At 48.4% G+C, this 27,579-nt stretch overlaps 1 protein-coding gene across 1 annotated transcript; it reads left to right on the plus strand.

The window, feature by feature from the left end:
* The first annotated feature begins 6,020 nt into the window (after positions 1-6,020).
* Positions 6,021-11,141, plus strand: LOC137428635 (uncharacterized). Its single transcript, XM_068118538.2, has one exon. It carries the CDS (start codon positions 6,021-6,023, stop codon positions 11,139-11,141), a length of 5,121 nt encoding a protein of 1,706 aa, XP_067974639.2.
* The last annotated feature ends 16,438 nt before the right edge of the window (positions 11,142-27,579 follow it).

Raw genomic sequence — 27,579 nt, forward strand, 5'->3', positions numbered from 1 at the left:
AGAAAGCTTCGATTAAATGTTTTCGAGTCAAACAAACATTTGCGAGATGCTGTTTGACCCGCTTTGTGAACGCAAAACAACGTTGATAAAATGCCGGTGTCGTGCCCTCTCGGGGTATAAAAGCGGCATCGGGGCAGGGAGGCTGCATAGCACTAGATGCATCAGGCTGGGAGGAGGAACCTTGAGGAAACGAGAAGGTACCACTACCCCGAGGTAAGGGTGTCCATCATCGGGTCTGCTTGTTACTGTTGGCATCTCCACGGAAGACCTTAACACAATGTCGTTGCACAATACCGACTCCCCCTGTGTATTTTGTATTTAGTTAACGATACTGAGGGGGTGCTGCCCACAAAGTGGAAACTTTCCAAAGTCAGCGCAAGTCATCCAAAATGCTTCCTCGTGATATTCCTCACAATGTACTAACGGTGGCACATTACAAAGCATAAACAATCTAAAGAAACATAATATTTTACTTTTTCATGTCAATTGAATTTTCTTTCAATTTCTACGATAATCCAAAGGTAATTTGCTGATGTTGCTTTTGTAGACTCTCCATGGGGTCCAGGACACCTCGGCTATGTCACCTCTGCCTGTTGCTGACCATCCACTCCATTATTATCTGGAGGCCTGGGCAGTCTAATGTAGTTATTGGTAAGTATCCAACAGTTCCATGTCATCATGAGACTATATCAATCACTGCTGAATAAAATATTTATTTTATTGCATAATTTCATCTGACACGTTTTACCAGCTACGCTTCACAATGACTTTGGAGCTCTCGGCTGTTAAACCTTGAGCTGGAAATTAAATGAGTTTTTATTTTTTGACTTTCACTTATTCATTCGTTATTCACTGATATTTGATATGGAGAGATAATTATATCCTGCACAATTGGCTGTTAATTGATACAGATACCTTGTGCAAGCATCCCTGATCCACTACTTCAAATCTGGACTGGCTGCGTCAACTCGTAACGAGCAGTTTTTTTTCTGGTTTAAGTGGATAAAGACTATCTTGGATCAGGATAAGCGCCATGTAATTTTTACCGATGCAAATATCATGGATTGTTTCATTCCTCCTCCCCCAACCCTTTCCCCAAACGCACCGGACATGGCTCCCCTCTCCTCCTCTCTCTCACCCTCCCCATTCCCGCCCTATCTTCCTCCAAACACACAGGACATGGTTCCCCTACCCTCCTCTCACCCCCCCCCTCCCCATTCCCCCCTACCTTCCTCCAAACGCACCGGACATGGCTCCCCTCTCCTCCTCTCTCTCACCCTCCCCATTCCCTCCCTACCTTCCTCTAAACACACAGGACATGGCTCCCCTCCCCTCCTCTCTCTCACCCCCCCCCCCTCCCCATTCCCCCCTACCTTCCTCTAAACACACAGGACATGGTTCCCCTACCCTCCTCTCTCTCACCCCCCCTCCCCATTCCCCCCTACCTTCCTCCAAACACACAGGACATGGTTCCCCTACCCTCCTCTCTCTCCCACCCTCCCTACCTTCCTCTAAACACACAGGACATGGCTCCCCTACCCTCCTCTCTCTCACCCCCCCTCCCCATTCCCCCCTACCTTCCTCTAAACACACAGGACATGGTTCCCCTACCCTCCTCTCTCTCCCACCCTCCCTACCTTCCTCTAAACACACAGGACATGGCTCCCGTACCCTCCTCTCTCTCACCCCCCCCCCTTCCCCATTCCCCCTACCTTCCTCTAAACACACAGGACATGGTTCCCCTACCCTCCTCTCTCTCCCACCCTCCCTACCTTCCTCTAAACACACAGGACATGGCTCCCCTACCCTCCTCTCTCTCTCTCTCTCTCTCTCTCTCCCACCCTGCCTACCTTCCTTGAAACACACAGGACATGGCTCCCTTACCCCCCTTTCCCTCCCTTCCTTCCCCCAAGCACACAGGACATGGCTCCCCTACCCTCCCCTACCCACTCTCACCCTCCATTCTCTTGCTTTTCTCAAACTTCATGTTATCAGTCCGCCCTCATCCTTTTCCTGCACAAATTGTACATAAAAAAGAGGATCCTTAATAGATTTTCCTGCAAGATACATTGACATTTATCTTCAAATTTACTCCCAAGTCTGCAGCATTCTTCACCAATTATACCAGTAAATGATAATATACCCATTAATAGTACTTGGAGGAATTATTTCCATCCTCCTATTCTTCTCTCGAATATTCATCCCCTCCACAAGTCCTGAATAATCATCCGCACTCTTCCACTCTCCCCCTTCGCTCCCTCGCTCCCCACACTCTCTTCTTAATAACAAAAAAACAATAAACTTTTGTTATCCGTACAAACATTCTGTGCTGCTTGTGTGTCTGGCTTGTGCTTTGTACTGTGGATCGTGGTCTAGGCCTGGGTGTGATGTTTCGTAGGTAGCATTAGTGGCCTTTACCTTGTATATTTAAGGAATCTTCTGGAAAAGTTACTTTAATCATGCTAGATGCCTCAATGGAGGTCACTATAGGTCAGGTCAGGATGACATCGTTTAAGGACTTGAGGTGTCAATATTTATTGTGAATGCATATTGGACCGGGATTCATAATTCGTGAGATGTGGCTGTGCCCCTGATGCAGTGCCCCCGCACATTAGGACAGGAATTTGGAATTTTTTAGAGGTGCCTGCAATAGTACTCCAACTCTTCAAGAAAGACCATGGGATCTTAAACATTCACCAACGACCAACTGGCATATGGGTCTTCTGGTGTAACCTCTCTCTCTCTCTCTGATGGATGGCACACCACGCTGATGCCTCACCACGCATGCGAAACACCAGGGTGACATTTTATAGCCGGGTTGAGATTTAAATCCGACATCAGGTAATTATTCCGTTGCTTAAATACTAAATCCGCTCCCCTCTGTCCCCACCCATTTTGATGTGTGTCCATCTTTACGATAATTCATGGACTCGTGGGTGTCTGTCGCACTACTTCTCCTACAGTTCTGGCCCGATGACATCCAGACTAGCTACATCCGATCAGCATGACCCCAATTAGTGTATCGGGGTGTTTTTTTTATCTTTGCCGGTGGTCTTTGGGAAGGTGGGGATGCAAATTCCCTATGTAAATGTGTATTGTGTAGCACCCCCTCTAGGTGGGAGAGTGTATTACAAATCATCACCCTTTACAGTACAGTATTCCTGTCCACACATTTTCCAGTGCAGTGACGTGTTTTGAATTATAATATAAGCAGTCGGCATGTTTTTTTTACTTCATGCACGTAACGTGGGTTATTTTTTTTCTTTTTTTCTGGAGCGATTGAGGCAGCTGTCAATTGCGTATACACCACCCAAATCAAAGTTTGTGTCAGAAGGACGTGGTGCATTCTTAGAACAAGGTCACCTGTAGGCTGGGTACTCAGCTGGTAACTATGGTATAATAAATGACTCCTTTAGATGTCGTTTGATGTCTTTTTCCTCCCATCCGAATTCAGTCTTCTTTGTGAGAATTAATCCATCCATTATGATAACTAGCAACGGTACCCACCCTACGGGCAGGGCTTCAATTAGGAGGCCCAAATGAAAAGGCAAAATATCAGAAATTTAAGGCTTTTTTTATTTTAAACGATTCATATAAACATCCGTTGAATCATATCACACTCAAATCATCAAAATCTAAACAGTACATGGCGCCCATTTTGAAAAAAGATTGAATTCTGCAAAACCGAAGCGGCCGCTACACGTCTTTCTCAGTCGCACGTTTATGTGTGAAGAGTGCACGCCGAATCTGTAACACGGAAGCGACCGCTACACCTGTTTCTCAGTCGCTTTGCACACGCTGCCATGTTACTTTGGAGCCGCACGTTTATTTCGGAAGAGTTCGTCAGGAGTCGATCTACTCTCTCCTGGTACGTAGAATAAACAGTATTTGTAGAATTTCAACAAAAGCCACATCACTGTTCATATCGGTAAATATTATTCCATCGTGTTTGGAACAACTGGAAAATTGGAAAATTGGAAAACTTGGAAAACCTGGAAAAACAATATAGCCTATTTTACTCCCAGGGGTCCCAGGAATACCCACCCAAAATATCTTTGCGATCGGTTGAGCCGTTTTTGCTGTACCTTCGAACGGGCGGACGGACATTTGGTGAATTATCGTAAGATGATCTCCAGGGGCTGTAAATCAAATTTGTGTTTGTTGGCCTTTCTTCTTTCTTTGTCTATCTCCACTTCTTGTCTAATTTTACTCTCTGTCTCTCCACTGGTAGTTCTGCCTTTGCTGTCTTACAAACTTGTTTGTGGATTTAGCACCTTCGCATTCAAAGTGCCCCTTAGCTTTAACGACTTATTTTCACAATATGACTTATCTCGATATAAACCTCTTTAGGTCGATGTGATCCAATGCACACTACCCATGTCCTTAAATCTGTCATTCATTTTGCATACTTTGTAATTCACAGTCTAGAAAACTAGAACGGCACTCAGTCGAGAGCATACCTCCGCCTGGTGAACAGTTTACATTTTGTATCCCAGAATAGACCAGAAAATCACAATACAGAATCACATTTAATCAAAATCAATCCCAGGAATCACCATAGGTCCAGTCTTACATACCCTGATCAAACCCTCGTTTTTAGCCATATCACTCAATGGTGAAGAATCACTTAAAAATTCTACTAGCTGGATCCGGATCCGAATCTTCACAAAAATTGAATCGATTCTTCCTTGTCAGACACCCAACCCGTCCAACAAGTTTCGTGCAAATCCATCCATAACTTTTTGAGATATCCTGCTATGTATCGTTTTGGCCCTTTCTCCCAACGGTGGAGAATCACTTAAAAAATTCTCATATCCTAATCAATATTCAGATTTTCACCAAAATCTAATCGAATCATCCTTGTCTCACACCCAACCGGTCCACCAGGTTTCGTCCGAATCCGCCCACAACTTTTTGAGATATCCTGCTATGTATCGTTTTTGGCCCGATCTCCCAATGGTGAAGAATCACTTAAAAAATTAAATAATTCTCATATCCGAATCAATATTCAGATTTTCACCAAAATCGAATCGAATCATCCTTGTCACACACCCAACCGATCCACCAAGTTTCGTCCAAATCCGCCCACAACTTTTTGAGATATCCTGCTATGTATCGTTTTTGGCCCGATCTCCCAATGGTGAAGAATCACTTAAAAAATTAAATAATTCTCATATCCGAATCAATATTCAGATTTTCTCCAAAATCGAATCGAATCGTCCTTGTCAGACACTCAACCGGTCCACCAAGCTTCGTCCAAATCCATCAATAACTTTATGAGATATCCTGCTATGTATCGTTTTTGGCCCTATCTACCAATGGTGAAGAATCACTTAAAAATTCTCGTAGCCGGATCCGAATCCGGATCTTCACCAAAATCTAATCATTTCGTCTTTGTCACATACGCTGCATCTCTGCCAAAGTTCGTCCGAATCCGTCCACAACTTTTTGACAGATTTTGTTCACAGAAAGACAGGGGTGAAAACATAACCTCCATCCACCTTTGGTGGCGGAGGTAACAAAAACGATGTGATGTATTTAGCAATTTACAATGTGAGCATTAACCACAGGAATACCTATTTCAAAACATTCCAAGCAACAAACTCTCTTTTTCTGGGTTGGTAGAATGACCTAGAGGTATGCGCACTCTCTTCTGAGCTGTCTCTCCTTGGTTCAAATATAAACTGTAATCCCAGCATTGTTCTTCTTCTTCTTTCAAATGCAGCCCATGACTATAGGTAGCATCATTTTCCTGGGGCCCACACATGCCGTCCCTCAGATGGACGCTAAACTGGGAGTCCCGTCTCTCGGCATTAGTTGGTGGACGTTAACTATCCCACGTTGTCTTTTGTGAAGAGTAGGCAAGTTATCAGATAAGTCATAACGTTTACCACAGGCTCCTGCTTGTACAGTATGAAACTCTTTATAACCCCTCACTGACCATGATTGGTGTAGGCCGAGTTGTTTTGTGTTTGGTAAATCTACTTTTGTTATAATTACATTTTAATTATTGTTTGGGAATGCTGTACTTTTCAGATAATGACCCATTGAAGAGTGAAAACCATGACGTGGTCGACAACACAATGGGAGAAGAAGTGGCGTTACCGGTAATGAAGCCATTGACAAGGAAAAGTCGACATATCCCTTGCATAATAGGATCCAAAGGAGATAGAGGGTTTCCTGGTCCTATAGGACCAATTGGTGACAAAGGAGATCATGGTCTAAGTGGAACCCTGGGATCTGTTGGGGAAAAGGGACCGGTAGGGATTCCAGGTGATGTGGGTTGTCCAGGCACTCCAGGAACTCAAGGAAAAGTAGGAAGTCCTGGCTCTACAGGATATCCTGGAGCTGATGGAGATAAGGGAGACAGAGGAGAACCAGGGCCATTTGGGTACAGCCCACCAAAGGGACAAAAAGGTCATGTGGGAGAACCTGGTCTTCCAGGAGCTCCTGGATTAAAAGGAGATCAAGGGGACACTGGAAGTCCTGGATATCCTGGAGCAAAAGGACAACAGGGAATTATTGGCCCACCTGGAATACCTGGTGTGAAGGGACACCATGGACCGCAGGGGCCAAAGGGAAATATAGGAATCACAGGAGATATGGGACAACCAGGGTTAAAGGGAGAACAAGGGGATACAGGTTACCCTGGAAGCACTGGACGGCCTGGAGACAAAGGGGAAAAAGGGGATGCAGGGATTCCGGGTTTGAAAGGACCAGATGGACTTCATGGAGAAAAAGGAAATATGGGTGCAACGGGTATTAATGGAGCAGTCGGTGCACCTGGAGAGAAAGGACATGCAGGAACTCCTGGAACAATAGGATCTCCTGGAGTGCAGGGAGAAAAAGGAAATATAGGAGAAAAGGGGAAAAATGGCTTGCATGGAACTTATGGAGTAAAAGGAGATGCAGGACACCCTGGTATCCCTGGAGGACCAGGATTGAAAGGAGAAACTGGGCCACCTGGAAATCCTGGAGTGGATGGCCTTCCTGGAGCACAAGGTGAACAAGGAGATCAAGGATATCCTGGTTCTGATGGATTTCCTGGAGCTAAAGGAATGAAAGGACAAGTAGGGCATCCAGGAAGCAATGGGCCACTGGGAGTGAAAGGAGATGTAGGAAGTCCTGGCTACCCTGGATTGAAAGGAGAACAAGGGGATACAGGAGTTCCTGGTCAACTGGGACCAGCTGGACCTAAAGGAGAACAGGGAGATACTGGAGTTCCTGGTTACAATGGTCCAACTGGACTCAAAGGCATCATTGGAGATGCAGGTGCATCTGGACTAGGGGGAAATGATGGTATTCATGGACTAAAAGGAGATACTGGTGCTCCTGGTAGCCCAGGAGTGAATGGGGAAAAAGGAGATTTGGGACCAACAGGATATCCAGGAAGTAATGGAGTACCTGGAGCCAAAGGTGAAAAAGGAGATATTGGATATACTGGACCAAATGGATTACCTGGGCATAAAGGAGAACAGGGAGATACCGGAATTCCTGGGAGTCCAGGGTATCAAGGAGCAAAAGGAGAGCAAGGAGCTGTTGGATATCCAGGAAGTGATGGGATACCCGGAGCGATGGGAGCTGTTGGAGAACCAGGCTATCCAGGAAGCAATGGTATTGCTGGAGCTCAAGGAGAAAAGGGCAAGCAAGGCGCTACTGGTTCTCCTGGTAGTCAAGGACTAGAAGGAGAGGTTGGGGACACTGGAGTTCCTGGAGTAAATGGTATCCCTGGAGCTAAAGGAGAACAAGGGGATTCTGGTTTTCCTGGTAGCATTGGAATACCTGGAGTAAAGGGAGAACAAGGGAGTATGGGAGCTCCTGGTTTTACTGGATCACCTGGCTATAAAGGGGAAGCAGGGTTTCCTGGTTTTCCAGGAACTTCAGGAGCAAAGGGTGAATACGGTGATGCAGGAGCTCCTGGAATTTCGGGTGCACATGGAGAAAAAGGAGCACAAGGACCTATTGGTGCTCCAGGAGCAAAAGGGGACCATGGAGATACAGGCTATTATGGTATAAAAGGAGAACATGGAGCACCTGGCTACAATGGAGCAAATGGAGAAAAAGGAGATAGAGGAAATCCAGGCAGTAATGGATCTCCTGGACAAAAAGGAGAACAAGGATGGCCTGGATTTTCTGGAGAAAATGGTGTTCCAGGAGCTAATGGACACAAAGGTGATTTAGGATTACATGGACAACCTGGAACCCCTGGTTTAAAGGGAGAATTAGGAGATACTGGCTATCCAGGTGGGCCTGGGGCCAAAGGAGAAGTTGGACAAACTGGCTCTCCTGGATCTCAAGGAGCACATGGAGAAAAAGGAGATACAGGACATGTTGGATTTCCAGGAACCACGGGAGCAAAGGGTGAGCAAGGAGATATGGGTTATCCAGGAGCCACAGGACCTCCTGGGCCTCAGGGAGAAGTTGGTGATCAAGGATTCCCAGGCAGTATTGGACCACCAGGAATGCAAGGAGAAAAAGGAGACCAAGGTTCTGTTGGATATACTGGAAATCCAGGAGCTACAGGTCCTCAAGGTCCAAAAGGAGAGAGAGGAGACCAAGGAAATCCTGGTTATCCAGGGGCAAAAGGTGAACAGGGTGAGTTTGGACAACCTGGACAAAATGGAATTCCTGGAGCACTGGGTGAATTAGGAGAAATGGGAGTTCATGGAATAAATGGTTCACCAGGATTTCAAGGAAGCAAAGGAGATATTGGTTCTAGTGGTGCTCAAGGGGTACCTGGAGCTCAAGGAGAAAAGGGGAGTGCTGGTCCAACAGGGAGTGTGGGGCCTCATGGAATAAAAGGAGAAATAGGACTCAGTGGAAATCCAGGTCAAAAAGGAAGCAAAGGTGATACTGGCTCATATGGTGCATATGGAACAAAAGGAATGCCAGGAGACATGGGCCCTAATGGAGCAAAAGGAGAAAAGGGAGATTCAGGATACACTGGAGGGATTGGTGCCACTGGGCTGAAAGGGGAGAAGGGAGAGGTGGGACTTTCTGGAACACCAGGAACTCCAGGTGCCCAAGGCATGAAAGGTGAGGCAGGAGTACCTGGAATAGGATACCAAGGAGAAAAGGGAGAATCAGGGAATCCAGGAATTCCTGGTGTCAATGGACTACCTGGTGATAAGGGAGAACTTGGAAACCATGGATATCCTGGAGGAAAGGGAGAAGCTGGAGACACTGGATATCATGGTGTGAAAGGTGAACAAGGACATCCTGGTCCTATGGGTGCAACAGGAGAAAAGGGGGATAGAGGAGTCCCTGGTAGTAATGGCTCACCTGGAGCTCATGGAGCTAAGGGTGATTCTGGTAGTCCTGGAACCAGTGGAATTCCAGGTGCAAATGGAGCTAAAGGTGATACAGGACCCACTGGTGCCCCTGGATTTTCTGGACCTACAGGACTTAAAGGTGAAGTTGGAGCTCCAGGTTACCATGGGGCACAAGGCCAGAAAGGAGATAAAGGAGTCACTGGCTCTGTTGGAGCTCCAGGAGCACTTGGGGCCACAGGGCCACAAGGAGTAAAAGGAGAAAAGGGAAACATGGGAAGTACAGGACCTACTGGATATCTAGGAATTAAGGGAGATGCTGGACTTCCGGGTGTTGCAGGTCCACCTGGTCAAAAAGGTGAAGCCGGAAGCTTAGGATATCCAGGAGCTAAAGGAAGCACCGGAAGCCCTGGTCTCGCAGGGAGTAAAGGACCAACTGGTAACATTGGATTACCTGGGTATTCTGGAGAAAAAGGAGATATCGGTGCCCCTGGTTATCTAGGCCAACCAGGTCCAAAGGGAGATCAGGGTGATGTTGGAAGGCAAGGATTTCCTGGTGCAACAGGTCCAAAGGGAGAAATTGGAGCACCTGGAGCTACTGGAGGAAATGGAGCACAGGGAGCTCAAGGTGAGACTGGAATCTCTGGAGCACCTGGATCACCAGGCTCAAAAGGTGAAACTGGAAGTATTGGATATCCTGGTGCAAAAGGAGAAATTGGAGATGCAGGGATACCTGGAGGAAAAGGAGAAAGAGGAGATCAAGGATACCCTGGAGCAAGTGGTGAGAAAGGTGATGTTGGTGAACCTGGTGCCAATGGAGTTCCTGGAGCACAAGGTCTGAAGGGAAGCTTGGGATTCCCTGGAATAAATGGAGCTTCTGGAATAAAAGGAGAACTAGGAGATACTGGATTATCTGGACAAGTAGGAGCTCCTGGATTAAAGGGAGTGCTGGGTGATATTGGCACTCCTGGTAGCCAAGGCTCAACAGGAATGAAAGGTGAGACTGGGGATGCGGGAAGCACAGGCTTCCCAGGGCAAAAAGGCGATACTGGTGCAACAGGAGTTCCTGGCGATAATGGCCCAGTTGGTCCAAAGGGAGGTCAGGGACCAATGGGATCACAGGGAGCTACAGGTTTGGTTGGGGCACCAGGGGTTCAAGGAGAAATTGGTAGTATTGGGCTTCCTGGGGCAACAGGACAAAAAGGAGATATTGGATTTTCTGGAGCCAATGGAGTACCAGGAGGAAAAGGAATTGTAGGAGAAAAAGGACAAACTGGAAGACCAGGGTCAGCTGGAGCTAATGGTGAAAAAGGAGAGGCTGGAATCCCTGGAACTCATGGAATACCAGGAGGAAAGGGAGAACAGGGACTTCCAGGATTTACTGGTGGCATTGGTCCAGTTGGACCCAAAGGTGAACATGGTGCACCTGGTCAACCTGGACACTCTGGACCACAGGGACCCAAGGGTGAAAAAGGAGACACAGGAAACTTGGGATCTACAGGGCTTAAAGGTGTCATGGGAGATCAAGGACCAGCTGGCTTATGTGGCCCTGATGGACCAAGGGGATTAAAAGGAGATAAAGGTTTTCCTGGAACACCTGGTTCATCATCTCCCAAAGGAAAACCAGGAGATATTGGAGCCCCTGGACTCAAAGGTTTCAAAGGGTATCCTGGGTCACCTGGACCACAAGGTACAAAAGGGGCTACTGGATTTCCTGGACAAAAAGGAACAGATGGAGCTATCGGAGAACCAGGAGACATTGGCTACCCAGGAAATGATGGTCCAAGTGGCCATAAAGGATCACATGGAGATTCTTCTGTGACACCTGGACTCAAGGGAGATCAAGGAGATCCTGGTCCTCCAGGTAATTAAGTTTGCTATGTGTAAAGTTCCGTATTCTTGTTTACCAAAATATTTGGACAACCTCAATCTTCAGTTAAATGCAATAGAATATACGTATGAATTTATAGAAGTGGATCGGTATGTTTGTTTAAAGACTTACTATCTCTCTCTCGTTGCAGGTCATATTTCGTCATGTAACATCAACCAGATTGTTATTTTGGAAAGAACAGTTAATATCCAGTTCCAGATGATCAGCTTGATCAAAACAGGTGAGCTATGGAAATCTTAAATTTGTCCTCAATGTGACAGGATAGGCTATGCCCACTCTGCTCTAAGCTGTATAGTCTTGGTTTTAAACCCGACCCAGCTATAAACTGTCATCCTAGTGTTTTAAATGGTTCATCAATCCGTGTGCCATCCTTCAGATGGACATTAAACTGGGAGTCAAGTCTGCCGGCAATAGTTAGTTGGTGTACGTTAAAGGTCCCATGGTGCCCTTTATGAAGAGTGGGTGAGCTATCGGCTGCACAATGGCCAAATTACTAATTTCTGCCTTAACCTGTCAAATGTCAGGCCTGCACATGGCCAGCCGGTTTGTGAAAGACTTGGGTCAATCTTACCCCAGCAAATCCCACAAGAACGTGTGAATAATTGTAGCCATTAAAGAATAAGTGCTTGGACAGTGACGATCAACTGTGAAGGGCCTGAGCGAGGGAAGATGGTGAACCCCACAAACAAAATTTGAATTTTCACTTCACTCTGACTTGAAATCCTACTCTCCATGAAAAAAACATTGTGGTGAGAAAATCCATCTTAATATTCCCTCCAAAGTAGTGGTGGGCAACCCGCATCGTGCAGGACCTTTGCTGCCCACCACACTTCTACCTGATCTGTTTTGTTTGTTTGTCTGTGTGTGGATAACTCGTGAACGCTTTCAGCTATCTTCGTCAAACCTTACCAGATTCCAAAGGAAAAAAGTGAGGCTATCTGTTATTTGACTATATAATGGCAAATGTCAAGGTCAAAGGTCAAGGTTGTCTCAATTTTCGTTATACCTGTTGGGCTGCTGCCTGACACCTTCTTGTTTGTTTGTCTGTCTATGAACAGGATATCTCAAATAGTTGTGGCTGGATTCGTGCAAAATTTGGTGGAGAAGTTGGGTATTTGTCAAGGATGAAATGATTCGATTTTGGTGAAGATCCAGATCTGGATTTGAGAATTTCTAAAGTGATTCTTCACCATTGATAGGGCTAAAAACGATACACATCACGATATTACAAAAGGTTGTGGACGGGTTCCGATGAAACTTGGTGGATGAGTTGGTTCGGTGGCGAGGATAAGCCAATTAGATTTTGGTTCAGGTCCGGATCCAGATCCGGCCTATCAGTGGGATACAAAATGTAAACTGTTCAGCCTGGCGGAGGTTTGCGCTCTACCGAGTGCCGTTCTAGTTTTCATAGTTTTGACTTCTATAGACCTCATGAGTTATCTGAACGAGTTTTCATGTGGAGATGTGGCTTATAAATACTAGCAACGGTACCCGCCCTACGGGCGAGGCTTCAATTGGGAGGCCCAAATGAAAAGGCAAAATATCAGAAATTGAAGGCTTTTTTTATTTTTAAACGATTCATATAAACATCCGTTAAATCATATCACACGCAAATCATCAAAATCTAAACAGTATTTGTAGAATTTCAATAAAAATCACATCACTGTTCATATCGGTGAATATTATTCCATCGTGTTTGGAAAAACTGGAAAATTGGAAAAATTGGAAATTGGAAAAATTGTAACAAAAAATTGGTAAAACAATATGGCCTATTTTACTCCAGGCGGTCCCAGGATCACCCACCCAAAATTTCGTTGCGATCGGTTCAGCCGTTTTTGCGGTACCCGAGAACAGACAGACAGACGGACATTTGGTGAATTCTCGTAAGATACAGTCCTTTCCATTGTGTATGCCATCTTTCGTATACTTACCTCTTCTTTCTCTTCTTCAAATTCACAGCGATCTTCTTCAGATCCGGTGATGGAAGGCTCTTCAAAGACTACAACCTCTTCCTGCCGTACGACAAGGCGGTGTCTTACTGCAGTAGCAAAAACGGATACCTGGCACCTTACGACGATAAGCACAAGATCCACATGGTCACGAAGAACCTGCACGCGAAGCTCTTCTACATCGGCCAAAAGCAGCCAGGCCCGAGAAAGTATTGTCCAGCAGTCAGAAGAACCGGCGAATTGGAACAAGTGCTCTGCATAACCAAACTCAACTTTGTTTGCAAATTTTCCTGGCCACAGTAAGGCCACTGAACTCTAAATGAAATCCACCGATGAAGATTTGTGCAAGATTCATTGTGTATTCCCCACTCCTGACTTTCTATGTTAGTTGTCCACTCTATTGTGTTCTCTGTCTGTTCTGTTTGTGCCCCTGGGGGAAATATAGCCATTTTGTTTTTTTCTCACAAAAAGCCATGCCACTTCCTTTCCATCCTCCTTTACACTCGAACAACATTGTTTGTTCACTTACTTTGTTGTCAGCTTGTTACGAGTGTCTTTAAAAGGGAGAACAAGTCCAGAAATCTGAGGACAACTCGAAAAAGACTTGCCAAAAGTTTCTGTTTCTGTAGCTCCTCTTGTCTTGAGAAAACGACTTCCTGTTCTTACAAACGACTTCCTGTTCTTTCAAACGACTTCCTGTTTTTTCAAACGACTTCCTGTTCTTTCTAAGCTACGAGGATAACTTCCGAGGAAACGCCTTGCAAAGGGAGATACTCGTCATCGGTTGGACTTTTTGGGACCCGGGGAAAGAAAAGTTGTAATTTTAGAACGAAACGGAATGACGTCACGTTTGCACGTTCTGCCGCACGCTGCACATTTATCGGAAGCGATGCAACATTTACATTGTAACATTATCATCCGCCTTGCTCTGCAGAAGCTAACGCGCGCACACGCTGTCGATGTCCAAAGGCAATAAATTTCAAGCAAAGATTGTACAGCTGCTCATGACTACTTGTTTGCCCTTCTTGATTTCTGATGAGTCTTGTGTATATTTTAAAATATTTCTTATAACTAGAATCAATGTCACTCACATATTTATGCATATTTCGTCTTGGTGGCATTCCCAGATTTTGGAATAGGGGCTTCAAAACTGAGGTCCAGGAGGGATTTCTAAATCCTGGATCTCAGTGTCTCCAAACTTTGGCCTCAGGTGAATGCGTTGGTGGATATTGATGGCTGGTAGGATGGTGTAGACTGCAGAGGTATGCACCTTCGAGTTGTCTCGGCCCAGCTATAAACTGTCATCTCGGTGTTTCAAATGCAGGACGTTTCATCTATGGGTGTGCATCGTTCCTCGGAAACTGGGTGCCCCGTCTGCCAGCAATAGGTGGTGGAAGTTAAAGATTCTTCACAGAGTGGGCGCATCGGCACCCTGAACGAATTACAAATTCCTCATCTAATCTACAGGGGGCACTGAATCTGCTCCACAGCTATACATCCAGAAAATGATACTACCCTCATCAACTGATACTTCCCCCATCAATGTGTTGCATATGAAACTAGAACGGCACTCAGTAGAGAGCATACCTCCACCTGGTTGGCCACATCACTCAATGGTGAAAAATTACTTTAAAAATTCGACTAGCTGGATCCGGATCCGGATCTTCACCAAAATTGAAGCCATTCATCCTTGTCAGACACTCAACCTTATCCACCAACTTTTCTCCAAATCCGTCCATAACCTTTTGAGATATCCTGCTATGTATCGTTTTTGGCCCTATCTCCCAATGGTGAAGAATCACTTAAGAATTAAATAATCCTCATTTCCGAATCCACATTCAGATCTTCACCAAAATTGAAGCCATTCATCCTTGTCAGACACTCAACCTATCCACCAAGTTTCATCCAAATCCGTCCATAACTTTTTGAGATATCCTGCTAGGTATCGTTTTTGGCCCGATCTCCCAATGGTGAAGAATCACTGAAAAATTAAATAATTCTCATATCCGAATCCACATTCAGATCTTCACCAAAATCGAATCGATTCTTCCTTGTCAGACACCTAACCTCTCCACCAAATTTCATCCAAATCCGTCCACAACGTTTTGAGATATCCTGCTATGTATCGTTTTTTGGCCCTATCTCCCAATGGTGAAGAATCACTTAAAATTTTCTAGATCCGGATCCCAATTCCGGATCTTCACCAAAATCTAATCATTTCGTCCTTGTCACATACACGACATCTCTGCCAAATTTCGTCCAAATCCGTCCACAACTTTTTGAGATACTGTATTTTGTTCACAAACAAACAAACAAGCAGACAGGGGTGAAAACATAACCTCCATCTACCTTTGGTGTCAGAGGTAAAAAGAAGAAGAAAGCATCGTGAAATGTTAATATTTCAAGCTATTACAAAATGAAAGGCAATTGATTCTATAGAGGAGAGTGTGGCGGACACGAAAGCACTGACGTGGTGACATCACCCCGCACACCAAGTGGGGATGGGCCACGCCAGGGAGAGAGCCGTGGCCTCACGATATACACGGGGCGCGCAGCCCTGAGCAGCTTAGTGTTACAGTGAGTTCCTGAAATAAAGACGCTTATAAGTTACCGCTTGTCCGCTTCCTCCTTGCTCGCAAGCAGCGCGCGTAACGCCGCGCTTTACTGGTGACCCTCGACGTTGGATCTGCCGGAGCGATCCTTCCACACACGACGCCATTGCCATGGCCAACTTTATCAAACTTCCCAAATTTTGGGAGGCCCAGGCCGAAGTCTGGTTCGTCCAAGCCGAAGCCCAATTTCAGCTTCGGCGCCTCACCGGCGACGACACGCGCTACTGCCACGTCGTCGCCTCCCTCGGGCCCGGCACGGCCGCTCGAGTTGTGTCCGTCCTTCGCCACCCACCGGACGGCCACAAGTACGAGGCACTCAAGCGGCTACTCCTAGCCACGTTCGGCCTCACGGACGACGCACGGGCCGACCGCCTCCTGGATCTCCCCGAGCTCGGCGACACGCGCCCGTCGGTCCGAATGGACCATATGCTGTCACTGTTGGGCGACGAAGCCCCCGGTTCTCTATTCCAGGCGCTTTTCCGTCGCCAACTTCCAGCGCAAGTTCGCCTCGCGTTGGCCGGGACCGCGCTAACGGAACCCCGAGCATTGGCAGCCGAGGCGGACAGGTACTTTGCGGCCGTCACGGACCTCGAGGCTGATGCTGCTGATGATGCTGATCCACAGCATCAGCTTACACAGCATACGCAGCATGCTGATACGCACCTCGTGACCGCCGCCACGCCCTGCCCACTGCCGCGGTGAAAACCGCCACCGCGGGGAAACCCGCCAACTCCACCGGCCTGGCGGAGCCAGCCGCGCTCCTCCAGCTCCACCACCTGGTGCTGGTTCCACGCCAAGTTCGGCCACGAGGCTCGGCAGTGTCATCCGCCATGCTCCTTCAACAGGTCGGGAAACGCCCGGGCCGGCGCTCAATAGTGGCGATGAGCGCCGGCCGTTCGAGCAGCCTGCTGTTCATAACGGACACCTTATCCGGGCGCCGTTATCTGTGCGACACGGGAGCGCAGGTGAGTGTCGTTCCCGCCGGTACGTCAGACAAGCACGCCGCGGGCGGGGGCCCCGCGCTGCTTGCCGCGAACGGGACGCCCATCCGTACGTACGGAAAACGCTGCCTCTCTCTGCGGTTCGGAGGGCAGGTTTTCCGATGGACGTTTGTCACCGCCGACGTGCCCATGGCACTGCTTGGCGCGGACTTCCTGTGCGCTAATGGGCTCCTGGTTGACGTAAAGCGCAGACGTCTTGTCCAGGCCGAGACGTTCAGCTCACTCGCTTGTGCGCTGCCCAGCTCGTCGAGCAGCTCAACGAGCGGCTTGCCAAGCGGCTTGCCGAACGGTTCGGTTCCGGCCACGTTGGTCTGTACGCTTCCGGCAGCGGACGCATTCACCCGCCTCCTCGCCGGCTTCCCGGCCCTCACGCGGCCCACCTTCTCGGCGGGGGCCGTCAAGCACGGGGTGGCCCATCACATCCCCACCGTCGGGCCACCGGTCTACGCCCGGGCACGCCGCCTCGAGCCGACGAAGCTGGCGGTGGCAAAAGCGGCGTTCGCTACCCTGGAGCGACTCGGCATCGTTCGGTGCTCAGAGAGCGCTTGGGCGTCGCCGCTGCACATCGTGATGAAGCCCGGCAGGGGATGGCGACCGTGCGGGGACTATCGCCGTCTCAATGACGCCACGACTCCCGACCGCTACCCCGTCCCCCACATTCAGGACTTTTCCGCCCGTTTGGCGGGCATGTCCTTCTTCTCGAAGGTGGACCTCATACGCGGCTACCATCAGGTCCCCGTCAGGCCGGAGGACGTCCCGAAGACGGCGGTCATCACGCCATTTGGACTCTTCGAGTTCCTGCGGATGCCCTTCGGTCTGAAGAATGCGGCTCAGGCGTTCCAGCGACTGATGGACAGCGTCCTGCGCGACTTGGATTTTGTCTACGTCTACCTGGACGATATCCTCGTCGCCAGCGCGTCCCGCGAAGAGCACCTACGCCACCTCCGCACGCTCTTCGAACGCCTGGGCCAGCATGGCCTGATTGTCAACCCCGCAAAGTGCCGGTTCGGCGCCGCCATAATCGATTTTCTGGGGCACCGTGTCACCAGGCACAGAGCCGTCCCCCTGCCGGCCAAGGTGGAGGCGGTGAAGGGGTTTCCGCGCCCCCGCACGATCAGAGGGCTGCAGGAGTTCCTGGGCATGGTGAACTTTTACCATCGGTTCCTGCCCCGTATCGCCCAGCTCCTGCGCCCCCTGCACGAAGCTCTCCGAGGTAAGCCGGGCAAAGGCGACGTTACCTGGACCGAGCAGATGGACACGGCGTTCACGGGCGCGAAGCTCGCCTTGGCTAACGCCACCATGCTCGCGTACCCGGCGCCCGATGCACCGATCGCCCTCACCACCGACGCCTCGGACTACGCGGTGGGCGCGGTGCACGAGCAATGGGTGCGTGGAGCTTGGCAACCGCTGGCGTTCTTTAGCCGGCAGCTTCGCCCACCCGAACGCCGTTACAGTACCTTCGACCGTGAGTTGCTCGGGCTTCACTTGGCGGTCAGGCACTTCTGCCATCTGCTCGAGGGCCATGCGTTCACGGCCTTCGTCGACCACAAGCCGCTGATCTTCGCGATGGGCAAGGTCACCGAGCCGTGGTCGGCCCGGCAGCAGCGTTACCTCTCGGCCGTGTCCGAGTACACGACGGACATCCAGCACGTCGCGGGGAAGGACAACCCGGTGGCGGATTGCCTTTCCCGGGCCGTCGCCCACGCAGTCCACCTCGGCATCGACTATGCCCGGATGGCAGCGGACCAGGCCGCTGACCCCGACGTCCAGGCCTTGCGGACCACCGTCATGGGCCTCCGCGTCACCGAGGTGCCGTTCGACGGTGCGGGCGCGGCCCTCTTGTGCGACGTCTCCCTCGGCCGTCCTCGCCCCATCGTGCCCGCGGGCTGGCAGCGCCAGGTGTTTGACGCCATCCACGGCCTGTCCCACCCGGGCGCGAGGGCCTCCCAAAGGTTGATCACCGACAAGTTCGTCTGGCATGGCCTCCGGAAGGCCGTCCGCGGCTGGGCCAGGACGTGCCTCGCGTGCCAGCACGCCAAGGTGCACCGGCACACCCAGGCCCCGTTGGCCCCGTTCACGGTGCCGGAACGCCGGTTTGACCACGTCCACGTGGACCTGGTGGGACCTCTGCCCCCCTCGCGGGGTTTCACCCACGTCCTCACCATGGTGGACCGCACCACCCGGTGGCCGGAGGCCGTGCCCTTGGCGTCGACAACGGCGGCCGATGTCGCGCAGGCTTTCATCGCCACCTGGGTCGCCCGGTTCGGCGCCCCCTCAGACATCTCGTCCGACCGCGGCCTCCAGTTCACCTCGGAGCTCTGGGGGGTGGTCGCGCAGGGGCTCGGGGTCCGGCTGCACCGAACCACGGCCTACCACCCCCAGGCTAACGGCCTGTGTGAGCGATTTCACCGCTCATTGAAGGCCGTGCTCCGGGCCACCCTCCGCGACGGCGGCTGGGTCGACAGGCTCCCCTGGGTCCTGCTGGGCTTCCGGACGGCGCCCAAGGAGGACCTGCGCGCATCCGCGGCGGAGTTGGTCTTCGGGCAACCGCTGCGGGTGCCGGGCGAGTTCCTCCCCGACTCCACGGCACCATGGTCCGCGGCACAGCAGTGCTCCGCTCTGCAAGAGACCGCCCAGAGGTTCGCCCCGGTGCCAACGGCATGCCACGGGCACCCACCGACGCACGTCGCCCCGGAGCTTCGCACGGCGGAGTACGTCTTCGTCCGCCACGATGCCCACCGGACACCACTGCGGCCCCCGTACGACGGGCCTTTCCGCGTGCTGGAGACCGGGGCGAAGCACTTCACCCTGGACATCGGCGGTACTCCTGACCGCGTTTCTGTAGACCGCCTCAAGCCGGCCCACCTCGACGTGGACCATCCACCGCCAGTGGCCCGACCCCCGCGTCGGGGCCGCCCCCCTGCGGGCGGACCCCCGGCACCGCCCAGCCCCGCCGCCATGCCGCCCCCCGGTCCTGCAGCCGGAGGCATCCCAGATGGCATCCCTGCATCCCAGACGCCGCCAGTCGCCAGGGGGCGCTTCGGCCGGGTCATCCGTTTGCCCCGCAAACTGACCCTTCAGGTGCGCGGGGATTCTGGGGGGGCACGTGTGGCGGACACGAAAGCACTGACGTGGTGACATCACCCCGCACACCAAGTGGGGATGGGCCACGCCAGGGAGAGAGGCGTGGCTTCACGATATACACGGGGCGCGCAGCCCTGAGCAGCTTAGTGTTACAGTGAGCTCCTGAAATAAAGACGCTTATAAGTTACCGCTTGTCCGCTTCCTCCTTGCTCGCAAGCAGCGCGAGTAACGCCGCACTTTAATAGACTATAATCAATGCAAACATGATGGAATACATGTATCTCATAGGCCAACGCTGTCTGTCTGTCCCACTCTGAAGCACTGAAATGCTCCTTGGAGAGAAAAAAAATATTCGGCAAAAGTTGCTTCAAATGAATCCACACAGACGGTAAAATTAGAATCTTTTCAATCGGACCAACAATTGAACCTGGGAGGTGTATAAGGCAACAGGCCGCTGCTTTGATCGCCCAAGATGTTTTTTTTTTTTTTTTAATATTTGCTGTTAAGAAATATTCCGCAATATATTTGCTGTTAAGAAATATGGTGATTTTTGTAATTTCACGGTCTATACGGTATAATTAGTAGGCTAATCCTTTTATTTTGCTCTCGTGGTATTTTTACCATGGGCTTCCAACTAGTGTAAAGTTCATTTTGATTCCTATCAATATAGAGGTGTCTCGATGATAAAATCCTGAGTTAATCGTCCTTTAAAATGTTCAGAAACCCTATGTTGTAATTGGGGGGAATCCAGCAATTTGTTTAATTGCTCACCTCAGGTGTGCCCATTAGAGGGGTCAATATATGGTTGAACCCCAAAAAATTGATACAAAAGGTTTTTCAATGGATTCTGGTACCATTGGGCATGCTAAATAACATACTAAACATCTAGTAACATCTGACTTCCGGAAAGGGGTCATTTTCAAGATGGCGTCCAAGATGGCCACCGGGAGCTTAAAATGGCCATATCTCAATTATTATTCAACCTAGAAAGGTGGTTTTGGTGTCTAACCCTAGGTTTTAGGGCCCAAGGAATCCAAATGAATCAATAAAATTACCATCAGTTAATTATTTATTGACAAGTTCAAGATGGCATCCCAAGGTGACATCCTGATCCACTAAAATGGCTCTGTCGAATAGTAGTCAACCTAGAGAGATTTTTTCAGTGTGTATACCTAGGTTTAAGGCACCCAGGAAATCATCAAAATTACTTAAATAAGCACAAAGTAATCAGGTAATCCAGTAAGCCAGGTTTACCAGCCCATTAGGCATTTGTTGTCTTATACAGTTAGTCGCTATTCATCGTCATCCTCCGACTCACCAGCTAATGAACCAAGTGTGTGTTTCAGATTGGAGATAAGAGTGTAATGTGTCTCCACCACTGCCACCTGTGACTCCAGTCCACAGTATTCAGTGATCATTACAGACAAAGGTTTGTACAAAGCTTGAGAGGTTATGGCAAGGGACAGACTATTTTATATTGGGGAGGGGGGGGGGGGGGCCTGAAAAATCTGACAAACAATTTATTTTCATCTCAAAAGGAATAAGTATATTATTTGGTACATGTATGCATAAACAAAATCCATATTATCAGCCTTCAAAATGACATTCAGTTGAAACTTAAGGCAATCTGTCACTAATTTCTGGAGTCTCGTGGATACCGAAAAGTATAGAGGGGTCAATATATGGTTGAACCCCCAGAAAATTGATACAAAAGGTTTTTCAATGGATTCTGGTACCATTGGGCATGCTAAAGAAGAATGTGACAATCCACATAACAAGTTTCTTCCAGAGGAGTCGGAGGATGACGATGAATAGCGACTAACTGTATATGACAACAAGTGCCTAATGGGCTGGTAAACCTGGCTTACTGGATTACCTGATTACTTTGTGCTTATTTAAGTAATTTTGATGATTTCCTGGGTGCCTTAAACCTAGGTATACACACTGAAAAAATCTCTCTATGTTGACTACTATTCGACAGAGCCATTTTAGTGGATCAGGATGTCACCTTGGGATGCCATCTTGGACTTGTCAATAAATAATTAACTGATGGTAATTTTATTGATTCAATTGGATTCCTTGGGCCCTAAAACCTAGGGTTAGACACCAAAACCACCTTTCTAGGTTGAATAATAATTGAGATATGGCCATTTTAAGCTCCCGGCGGCCATCTTGGGCGCCATCTTGAAAATGACCCCTTTCCGGAAGTCAGATGTTACTAGATTTTTAGTATGTTATTTAGCATGCCCAATGGTACCAGAATCCATTGAAAAACCTTTTGTATCAATTTTTTTTGGGTTAGGTGAGTTTTTTTCGTATATTGACCCTATGACAGGGCAAGTTTGGCCATGTGTATGTGGACCTTGGCCATGCCAGTTGCACTGTCGTTGTCTTTCATTGATTTGAGAGGTGTTTTATGCACTTGAGGCTGCTGTGAGATCTCTCAGATGAGAATTTTGGAATGGGAAAGAAGCAAAATGGTAAGGTTACACATGAGGATAACACACAAGAGGTCGCTTGGCCCATCAAGCTCGAGTCATCAAATATGTCACACCAGGAAACATCCTGTTTATAGTGGTGAACATCTGTCATGAACACGTGGAGGGAGGAATGAGAATGAAGAGGCTGTGGAAGTTGATTCCACAGGTGGGGAAAAAGAGAAACGAATGAGTGGAGGTGAGCAGTGTCCTGGAGTTGGGTAGTTTTATCAGAAGAGGGTTGACAAAGCACGGAAATAGCAGCTCGGGTGCAAGACCAGAAACGAGGTGGTAGAAGGCAAAGAGACCACAGACCTGTCTGCAATGGTGAAGTGATAGGCGCATAGACTCAGTTTCATACCGGGAGATTCCAATAATCCTGAAGGCCTTGGTTTCCATGGCGTCAAGCTGAGCAGGATGTGAGGCCGGGGTGCCAGCCCAAAGGGGACAGCAGTACTCCATCAAGCTGCGGATTGAAGGCCTTGTAGGTGTATAGGAATTCAGACATGCAAAGAAAGGACTTTGTATGATGGAGTATGCGCAGTCGGTGGCTGGATTTGGAGGTCAAACCACTTTGAAATGTGGTTTGCCCAAGAAAGATGACAGCTGAGAGTGAGACCCAGGGGAGTTTGAATGACTGAACCTCCTCAAGAGGAATGTTAATGAAGTAAATGGTGGGCTTTGCCATACAGTTCTTTCGAAGAGAGATAGATAGATAGTAGAAGAGTGTGAGATTTCTCAGCATTGAAAGACATATTCTAAGTGTTTGACCAGATTGTGATTTTTTTTCAAGGTCTGAAGAGAGGGAATAGCCGCAGCCTTCCTGTTTGAAGGATGAGGGATGTCACGGCAGAGGTTGGAGTCATCAGCAAATAGATAAAGAGGATTTTCCTGATAAACAGAGATCTTTTATGAAGATCAGGAATAGGACTGGGCCCAGAACACTGCCTTGGGACACTCCAGCCTTGATCGGGAGAGGAGATGAAAGGATTCTGTTGAGAGTCACACGTTGGCTACGAGAGTAGAGGAAGTCCTTGGATGGCATAGAGGAAGAGAGTTTGGAGAGCAAGGTGGAATGCCAGACTGTATCAAAAGCACGAGATATGTTCAGAGAAGACAGCCCTGATTTCATGTCTGACATGGAGGGCCTCCACCCATTGTTGGCTGAGTAGAAAGAAGCAGCATGTCCAAAGTGGAGCGCCTAGTCTGAAATCAATTTGGGAATCTAAGATGTGGTTGTTGTAGAAAAGGTTAGATGTCATATCAATTGCGATGATGGATTCCATGGCCTTCCTGATGATTGGAAGTAAACTGAAAGGTCTGTAGTTAAGGGGATTCGTTTTTGCACCTTTTTATGTAGTGCAGTGATGTTGGCAGATTTCCAAGAAGATTCAAGATGACCCAGCACAAATGACCGGGTGAAAAGGGCACGGAGAAGATGTGCAAGACCAGAAAAACAGGTTTTTAGGACACGTGACCCAATGCCCTCTCGTCCAGTAGCAGAGTCAGAGTTGAGGGTTGAAAGAGCAGAATGCACAGATTCCAGGAACAGTTGGATATGACAGGGATGGATGGATACTGAGAGTGAGGGGTTGGGGACGCAAGATTTTGAAGCGAACACCAAATTGAGGCATTCGGCCTTCCCATGAGCAGAGTCGGTTCTGGTACCATTTGAAGAGAGGGAAGGATGGAATATTGGAGGATACTCCAGAGACGGACTTAACAAGGTGCCACCAGGTTTTAGAGGAGGGAGACAAGTTTGAAAGTTCATTCTTGAGGTTTGGCAGATGTTGTTAAATTCTCCTCCCACTTTTAAACTTTTCCCCTTGTTTTAACCACATCCCCTTTTTGTGTAAATAAAATAAAGATGTTGAAATTTTTTTTTAATGACCTTTTACAATGCAAAGCTGAAATAATCACCAATGGTTAAATGTGCTACTTAGGTATGGGCCGTTCTCAATTGCTGTGATGGGACTCCATCTGGCGTCCTCACCAATCACAGATAGGAGTGCATCATTAACCAGTATAAAGCCGAAAGGCTCCAAATTCATGAAACTACAAATGTCCCCATTCCCCAATGTCCCCAATGCAAAGTTTATAATAACGAAAATAATAATGACCAGACCTAATAATTCTCATTTCCTTGAAGTTTGAGTGTACTTTCTCCACTCAGCTCAATCCACTACATATATATATATATGGTCATTCTCTTTTCGCAGTTAACAATTTTAAGTTAGCTAGGGCTGGTAGGATAGCCTAGGGATGAATAGGCATACTCACCTCTCAGCCATTTGGCTGGGTTAGACTTTCGTTCCAGCTGCAAACTGTCATCCTGGTGTCTCGCAGCCAGGGCGAAGCATCAATGGGTGGGCCGACCCTCGGATGAATGTGAAACAGAGCGTCCCGTCTGCCAGCATTATTTGGTGGATGTCAAAGATCCCATAGTGTCTTTTGCGAAGAGTAGGCGAGCTACCACTGGCACCATGGAACAAATTACAAATTCCTGCTCTCACCGACAGAGGGCGGCACAGCCCTTGTGTCTTGGATAACCAAATAGAAGACAAATCTCTTGCATCTTCAGAGGTTTCGGGTTGCGGAATCAGTTTCCTCGGCTAGTGGACACAATATTGGACGCAGGATACTCGAATGGCTCATTCATCCCAGTAAGCTGGTTCTCATTTTTCCATCCTCGGAAGGATGACAGGTTGAGTCAACCCTCTGGTGTTAATTCAAGGGCACGGTAGGGGCTCGAACTCAAGACCCTAAATCTTAAGCCAGCTACCTTAAACATTAAGGCGACACCAGGCTTGGATAACCAAATAGCTGCACTGTTGCAATCTGTACGATAAGAGAGCCGTTTGACTCTGTGTGTGTGTGTGTCCCCATTTTTCTCAGAGATGGTTGAACGGATCTTCTTCAAACTTTCAGAGGTTCATCAGTGAGTGATGGAAAGTGTTTTAGGCAAAAAACGTTTTGAAAAAAAAAAAAAAAAATTAAAAAGTTGGATTTTTAGCTCAACTGGACTTTAGTCCGGTGAGCTTACGAAATCAGCATTGTCCGTAGGTCAGTAAGTAAGTGAGTGAGTCTGTAAACACTTCAGTCATTATAGCTTGAACCAAACACATGATGTTGATGAAACTTGGCCACATTCCCCAATGTCCCCAATGGCCACAAGTTTCATATCTGATGCCTAAAGAAGGTCTATTCACCGCATCGAAATCTGCGCTCACGAAGAGGGTCTACAGTGAGTTGATGACCCCCTGTCTTTGATGATGACCTGTCTACAGTCTGATGATGATGACCTGTCTGATGATCTGCTGATGACCCCCTGTCTACAGTGAGCTCTGACCCTCCAAATAGGTATTTGCTCTCTTCTCCAAAACTACACACAAGATTTAGATGAAACTTTGCTAAAAAATTCAAATCTGATGCTTAATGAAGTGGTATTGACCACATCAAAATTTGCGCTTATAAAAGGGATCTACGGGGGTGGGTTTGACCCCCAGAAAACAGGTATTTGCTCTCTTCTCCGAAACTACACACATGATTTCGATGAAACTTTGCTAAAAACTTCAAATCTGATGCCCAATGAAGTTGTATTGACCACATCAAAATTTGCGCTTATAAAAGGGATCTACGGGGGTGGGTTTGACCCCCAGAAAACAGGTATTTGCCCTCTTCTCGGAAACTACACACATGATTTCGATGAAACTTGGCTAAAAACTTCAAATCTGATGCCCAATGAAGTTGTATTGACCACATCAAAATTTGTGCTTATAAAAGGGATCTACGGGGGTGGGTTTGACCTCCAAAAACAGGTATTTGCTCTTTTCTCTGAAACTACACACATGATTTCGATGAAACTTGGCTAAACACTTCATATCTGATGCCTAATGAAGGTGTATTGACCACATCAAAATCTGCACTTATAAAAGGGATCTATGGGGGTGGGTTTGACCCGCAAAAACAGGTATTTGCTCTCTTCTCCGAAACTACACACATGATTAAGATGAAACTTGGCCACAAGCTACATACATGATCCCTAACGAAGGTGTATTGACCGCATCAAAATCTGCGCTCATTTTTGGAGCAATTCAGGGTGCTTACAAGCTGTGAGTAATTAATTCAGCGGATGCAGTGTTGTGGCTGCATTTGGAATAAATTGTTGGTAAAAGTTGATGAGGCCCTAAAAACTCTAGCAGTTTCGCGTTGAGATGATTTTTGCGTTGAGTTTGCGTTGAGATGTTGAGATGAAGGTAGCACCATGGCTGAGGAAATTCAACTGCGGAACCCCAAATGCACACTTCTTTGGATTGATGACGATGCCGAAGTCCTGCAAATGGGTGAAGAGGCCCAAACGGCATCCCAAGGAATTCGAACAGGCCGAAAGACGTTCCGACTGCTGTCTTCTGAACATCATATGGCTTCACGGGAATCTGATGTTAAGCACGAACGAGGTCGACCCTGGAGGAGATTGTAGCGCCATGGATTGTAATGGTAAAATCCTGAATGTGTGGAATGGGGTAACGGTCTGGAACAGTCGCGTTGTTTAAAAAACAGAAATCCCCACAAGGACGCCAATCCTCAAGTGTCTTTTGGGTACCATGTGTAGTGGTGAAGACCAACTGCTGGAGGATGGTCTGATGATACCCCTTTGTAACATGTAGTGAAACTCCTGGCGGGCGATAAGTACCTACATAATTTATCTGGTGCTAGTCGGTGAGCACCCGAAAAAACAGTGGGGTCCCGTGGTCTCGATTGTGATGGCGTGAGCTGGTGTTTGATGGGCTCTATTGTCACTGATGGGCGCGTTATGGACAGGAAGTCATAAAGTACTTGTCTGGAGACGATGGGACAATAATTAGCGATTTTATTCGGCATGAAGTACAAGTGCAGCACCTTCTGTTGTGCATTGCGTCGCACGGCAACAGGGGCTTCCTCTCCGTCATCTGCAAGGCCTCGAAGGGGTTGAACAGTTGGTTTTTCTTCCCCCATGTGAAGCCGTCGCTAAGAAAATATGAAAAGTTTGGGTCAAGAAAAAGACGATACTAAAGCGCGGCGTTACGCGCGCTGCTTGTGAGCAAGGAGAAAGCGGACAAGCGGTAACATATAAACGTCTTTATTGTAAGACTACACTGTAACACTGAACTCCTCCGGGCTGGTCGCCCGGTGTATATCATGAGGCCACGCCTACCCCTCGGGCGTGGCCACCGCCCACTTGGTGCGTGGAATGATGTCACCACGCCAGTGGGCTTTTGTGTCCGCCACACGCGCCCCCCCAGAATTCCCACGCACC

This window comes from Myxine glutinosa, chromosome 5 (assembly GCF_964187855.1).
Source record: "Myxine glutinosa chromosome 5, kmMyxGlut1.1, whole genome shotgun sequence".
NCBI lineage: Eukaryota > Metazoa > Chordata > Myxini > Myxiniformes > Myxinidae > Myxine > Myxine glutinosa.

Excerpts from the sequence above, each read along its gene's own strand:
- LOC137428635 (XM_068118538.2), top strand. The coding sequence starts at position 6,021 with ATGCTGTACTTTTCAGATAATGACCCATTGAAGAGTGAAAACCATGAC.